The sequence below is a fragment of the Gossypium hirsutum genome, chromosome D09 (genome assembly GCF_007990345.1).
Source record: "Gossypium hirsutum isolate 1008001.06 chromosome D09, Gossypium_hirsutum_v2.1, whole genome shotgun sequence".
In the NCBI taxonomy this organism is placed as follows: domain Eukaryota; kingdom Viridiplantae; phylum Streptophyta; class Magnoliopsida; order Malvales; family Malvaceae; genus Gossypium; species Gossypium hirsutum.
This window is the reverse complement of record NC_053445.1, coordinates 12,929,125-12,935,047: the sequence shown is the minus strand read 5'-3', so window position 1 is coordinate 12,935,047 and position 5,923 is coordinate 12,929,125. Positions and strand designations below refer to the sequence as shown.

Below are 5,923 nucleotides of genomic sequence, written 5' to 3'. Positions count from 1 at the left end.
TTAGCGGCGCTTTTTTAGGCCTTCAAGCGCCGCTAAAAGTATTTGCGGTGCTTTGACAAGCGCCGCAAAAAACGCCGCTATTAAATGCGTCGCTAACTTTTGTGGCGTTTTTAGAAATAAACGCCGCAGAAAGTAATGACCTTTAGCGGCGCTTTTCCCACAAATGCCGCTATAGACCATGACCTTTAGCGGCACTTTACCCACAAACGTCGCTAAAGACAACGAGCTTTAGCGACTCTTTCCCACAAACGCCGCTAAAGACCATGACCTTTAGTGACGCTTTTCGCAAAAATGCACTAAAAACATATCATACAAAAAAATTTATTTTAATCAAAAAATATTTATTTTTATGATAAATATTATATTATGTTTTATTTTTTAAATATACTTTTAAGGCTAAATAAAAAAATATTATTTAAATTAAATTTTCTATGAAAATAATAAAAGAAGGCAAATAAAGGAAGCTTAAATAATAATAAAAATTAATAAAAGTGAGAAAATGTAAATAATTAATAAAAATTAAAAATTGTAAACCTCGAGATTTTGGTAAAATCAACACCAATGCAATGCAAGCCATTGTTGAGTCTAATACAAATAAAGAAACTAAGATCCTAAGAAGAGAATCCAATTTTACTAACAGCAGTAAAATATCCATACTTAGTCCAGTATTTATATCGAAAAATCAAATCAGAAGAAGCAATCTCTTTGCACACCATTTCAATTCCTAGTAAGGCCTCGAAAGTAGTCGATGAAAGCCAGCATACACATCCGATCAATCAGCTTTCAGTTTCAGAATTTCCTTGGCGGTCCTTAAACGAAAATAGGGCATAGGGCATGTGTTCCTACATAAGCATGGAAAAATCCAACTCAGTTCAAAGACAAATAACTAGATATCGTGTTTCAAACGAATGAATGTGCATGTGAGAGAATCTCCAATATGTACTTCTGCCTTTTGTCATATATTTAGGCATATATTTAGGCAGATAGACAACAGATTTTACATCCCAACAACTACTGCCCTGAGTACTAGAGTTTAATCACAGAAAAATCAAAATAAAACATGAACTACAAGGATAAAAAATTGTTCCATGGACTTACCTGCTCAAAACAAAGATTTAGTTCATGGCACATGCTTGTTTTAATTTATTTTTAATTTTGTTTAGGACACATGATAGCATTTCAACGCTGTAAAACTCCACCAGCAATTGACTAAATAATTTCTCAAAATATATTTAGAGGACTCAAACTCAAAATATTATAGTTTTTAATAACTCAAGTATTACCATATTTAATTATTATATCAATTTCATTCATGTCGTGCATGTATATAATCTAATATATATATACACGTAGGTATGTATGAATGATAAATGGGATTGTATCACGAAAGTCTTGCATAAAAAGAAGTCAAAATGATTTCATTTTAGGGAAATGATATAGATTCCTAGAAACTTAATACCTCAGCAGTAGGATAGTTTCCTTGTTTTGCTTTGAATAATTCTCTTAATGCTGCAAGTAGATGATAAAGATTCCTAGAAACTTAATACCTCAATTCATCACACAAATTTGTAACACAGACACAAACACACAATAAATGAATTGATAAATAAGATTATATCTGCACTTGGATTTTAGGGTAATAGATGACACAATGTCATAACAGAATATATGATTACCAGCAACTCTCTCAAGCATCCGGATGGTAATAGATCTGACTGCAGATGTTCGAAGATAAGATTTCCAGAATTTCCAATCAATTGCAAGCATGTGCTTCACAACAGAGTGTTTTCCTTCAGTCACTGGAGATATGACATATCCACCACCTGCAAGAAATGCCAAACATTAACCTTGTAGATTAACTTTTTTTTTATTTGTTTTTAATATCAATATCATTCCCTTTCCTTAAAAAGGATATTAAGTGTGCATCATATGCCACATCTCACAAATGTGTTGGTGCATATATCAGGACAATGATAAAACCGATCAAATCAAAATAAAAGCAATGCGATAATCAGTTATCAGCAGTGTTCAAGCTGAGAGGCCAAAGGATGCTTCCGCATTCAAACACACACACAAGTACCATCTGCAAGACAATTTGCAAAGTTACACTTTGTTTTAGAAAAATGAGGAATTTCATAAAATGCAAAATACACTGCTAGTTGAACAAAGTTATAATTTTGCACGACTTTACAATGCACAAGAGAACACCAAAGCAGTAATCATAATTCAAATAGATCAATCGGATTGGGCACCAAATACAGAGGCCACATCTGTGCATGATATCATCTTCAGAATTTAGACCTCTGGTTTTTTGTATACTATTAAACTTAGTATACTCAGTTTCTACATAGACTGGAAGTTCACATTAAAATGGCAAAGATTACATGGTTTTAGTTTCTATCATGCATCAAACTGAAGTTCACATTTTCACTCCGTTACAACTTCAATAAGACTAGCTTTAATGGCACATAAAAAGTTGCCAACTGAGAAAATAAGAATTACAATCCAATCTGTTCCATTGAATCACAATGCTAGATTTACTATGATTACAAATATGCATAGAACTGAAGTACCATTAAATCAAGCCATGGCTCTGGAAAGGGTACAAGAGCTAACAAAAATACAAAGTACTTAGCAGCTTACTCTGATCTTGAGGGTCCAAGAGACATTAGTGTCTGGAAAATGGCTTCTGAAGTTCCATCTACAACACCCACAACCATGATTGCAGGATGGTCGTCCCACTGCCAATTAGAGAGGCGTAAAACACAAAGCCAAATTGCTATTTCATGAAAAAATTAGATATGGGTATGAAGGCATGTCTGAGATGAGTATGTTCAATTACAAATTTTCAGATAAAACTTGTTGTTTGAGCTTACAAACGTCAATGAGATGGTTGATACTCAAACCCTTTTTCCACCAAGGCATCACAATAACCAAACTTAACAGGATATCTGAATCTAGGATTCAGTCCAGCACCAAAGAAGCTTCAATTTAGATTTTTTGACAAATATTACCTGACATCACGGAAACCAGTCAAAGATAAATAAAGCGTTCTGGGTATAGGTGTTGCAGAGAGAGTAAGAACATCAACTGAAGTCTTAAAAGATGCAATCTTCTCCTTTTGCTTGACACCGAACCTCTGCATAAACATACAAACAAGAAAATCTAACAAATTAATATGATCAAATTCTAACAAATTAAAGTTTCCAATGAAATTCAAAATTACACCATTAAGTAAATAAGAGTTTTAGATTACCTGAGATCAAAAACCCATTTTGGGTATAAACTTTTGTAACTATTTATTAAATTTGCAACGTCGTTTTGATGCTTTGGTTCAATATTAGCTGAAGCTTCTCTAAGTTCCTTCCATGGATTTGTAGCGTTAGTACGCTCATCTAAAGTTAAAGCTAGCTTCTCTTTTAAAAGAACCCAGTACACCTTAAACAGATACTCCCAGCTAGTTTTATCATCAAAATCCACTTGAACCTGCACAGCATAAAGTAAAAGGCCTTTAAGGTAGAAAAATTCCTTACTCTTCAGTAATCTAAAAAGTGCCAATTATAGTAGTTATAAAAAAAAAGCAGAACTAATGAGGAGAAAAAGCTATGAGACATTCAAAAAGAAATCATCCATTGCATGAAGATAAAAATATCAAAGATAAGATAAGAATATCAACCGCCCTTTATGTGACAAAAATGAATGATAAGAATATCAAAGGTACTCACCAACAAATTCAACAGGAAAGACAGAACATTTCTTAGCAATTGTAACATTTTTATCTGGTACTGACAAAACTGCATTTGGAATCATGTGCCGAGTTCTATGTTTTATCACAAAACGCACAATCGATTCCAAAAAACAAATAATGAAAGAAAGGTCGAAGAACAATGAAAGGGTATTAAAAGCAACAAAGAAATAACAATTAAATTAAATTAAATTTCATAGACTATAAATAAGGGAAAAAAAACACAGTGAAGATATTTCATATAACCCAAAAAAAAAATAGAAACCCGCTCAAGGTTCAACATTAAGCGAAAACTATCAAATTCCCAACTAATTTCAAACCCAATTTTGTTATGAAATTAAGATCAACTTCCATACAGCAAAAATGAAAGCAATTTCGTAATCATCTTGTTTTGTAGGGCAAAAAAAATAAGAATAAAACCCTACAAAATCATACAAAATGAAAAAATATAAGTGAACAGGGAGAGAAAAAATTAGGGTCTAGTGAAGGGACTAACATCTCTAGGGACCAGGGCCGCCGTCAGTGCCGAGGGACTCAAAGTCGCGGGAGGCGAGACGGGAGTGGCGGTCAGCATCGCCCTCACAGAAGCCACGACCCTTGGTCTTCTTATGAGTAGAAAGAGAGGTGGAAGCGGCGTTAGTGATGGTGGACTTGAGCATAGGCAAGGGAGCTTGAGGAGAGGCATCGCCGGCGGCATTTGAAGTGAGGGAAAGCGAAATTTTGAAGTGAAGGATTTTGTTTTCAGAACTTGGGGGGGGGGGGGGGGGGGGGTTGGCGGCATTTGGTAATAAAACCCACCGCTCAATTTTAAGTTTTTTTAAGTCAAATCTGATTTGGGGAACAAAACGACCTCGTTTTGGTATTGTAATATTTGCGGCGCTTACAAAAAATGCCACTAACTGTATAACTTTTGCGGCGTTTTTATTAAAAACGCCACTAAAAATTAAATTTCTGTATCAAACGACGCCGTTTTCAAAAATAAAAATTCTTATAATTGCGGCGTTTTTGGTCCAAACGCCGCTATTACTGACCTTTAGCGACGTTTTCCTCATAAACGCCGCTAATGATTGACTTTTTTAACAATTTTATATTTAATTATTATATAATTCATATTAATTTTAAATAAATAAATTTTGAAAAATTAAGTAATATTTTAAAGAATTAGATAAATTTTAAAATTTTTATATAATTTTGGAGGTAAGAAAATAAAAAAATTTAAAATATGAAGGAAAAAAAAGCTTTAAATAACTATCCATATCAATATCTTTATAAATTTTAAAAGCTTTATATAATTAATATTATGATTTATATCGAATTAATTCAATATTAATTAATTATCATTATGATTTAAATTAGGGGTTAAAGGTTAGGGGTTTCAGGGGGAAAGTTGGGCCTTTTCTTTAAAAGTATATAAATATTATAAAAATAAAAGTTTAAAATCTTTTTTAAATATTTAAAAAATTTTAAAATCTTTTAAAATTCATTTTAAAATCTTAAATCACGAAAAATATAAAACCTTTCAAAATTTAGAAAAATATATGTTATTTACTCTTTAAATGATAATTAGAAATGTTCACTAACCATACAACTCACCAAGTCCAAAATATGGTTTGGCTTAGATTTATATTTTTTATTGTTTTTAAACAATGAAAAGGGTGATTCGGATAAAACGAGCTTGAAGTTGGAAAAGTATTTAAAATTGGGCATTGGCAAAATTTAATAAGTATTTGCGGCGTTTCCTTACAAAACGCCACAAAAATATTTCAATCCAGGACATAAACGGCGCTGCATTGATAAAATGTCAAAAATACTTGCGGCGCTTTTAGTAAAACGCCACAAAAATATTTCACTCTTTACGTAAACGGCATCGTTTTGACATATTTAAAATCATATTTTCGGTGTTTTTTCGAAAAACGCCGGTATAAAATTTTTATTCCTCAAATTAAACGACGCCATATAGAAAATTTAGAATATAAATTTGCGGCGTTTTTTTGGCTTAAACGCCACTATAAAATTCAATTATTCTAATGAAACGGCACCGTTTACAAAAATTCGAATGTATATTAGCGGCGTTTTTTGCTATAAACGCCGCCAAATCTCAATTTTTTATATTCAATTAGTATAAAAACTTATATAAAAATTAATAATGTTTATAATTTTTTTTATATCTTTCACACT

General features: G+C 32.2%; 1 protein-coding gene across 11 annotated transcripts; it reads right to left on the bottom strand.

Annotated features, from left to right (window-relative positions):
- Positions 1 to 492: 492 nt before the first annotated feature.
- Positions 493 to 4,544, bottom strand: LOC107920933 (uncharacterized). Of its 11 annotated transcripts, XR_005918693.1 has the most exons (8): positions 4,242 to 4,503; positions 3,257 to 3,486; positions 3,015 to 3,165; positions 2,644 to 2,741; positions 2,081 to 2,083; positions 1,677 to 1,823; positions 1,460 to 1,509; positions 493 to 842 (listed from the first exon to the last, which is right to left on the bottom strand). XR_005918693.1 is itself a non-coding variant. In XM_041101813.1 (3 exons), exons 1-3 carry the CDS (start codon positions 4,524 to 4,526, stop codon positions 3,034 to 3,036), a joined length of 621 nt encoding a protein of 206 aa, XP_040957747.1. In that variant the 5' UTR covers positions 4,527 to 4,528; the 3' UTR covers positions 3,006 to 3,033. The 11 variants fall into 11 exon arrangements, 1 of the variants encoding a protein (XP_040957747.1); XR_005918689.1 differs by having other exon boundaries at positions 1,677 to 2,083; positions 2,877 to 3,139; positions 4,242 to 4,534; XR_005918692.1 differs by lacking the exon at positions 1,460 to 1,509 and having other exon boundaries at positions 2,877 to 3,139; positions 4,242 to 4,534.
- Between the last annotated feature and the right edge of the window lie 1,379 nt (positions 4,545 to 5,923).

Coding starts and splice junctions, on each gene's coding strand:
- LOC107920933 (XM_041101813.1), bottom strand. CDS start 4,526: ATGCCGCCAACCCCCCCCCCCCCCCCCCCCCAAGTTCTGAAAACAAAA. Junction 3,487..4,241: donor CGGCCCTGGTCCCTAGAGAT/GTTAGTCCCTTC, acceptor TATGCTGTGCAG/GTTCAAGTGGATTTTGATGA. Junction 3,140..3,256: donor AAATGGGTTTTTGATCTCAG/GTAATCTAAAAC, acceptor ATGTTTATGCAG/AGGTTCGGTGTCAAGCAAAA.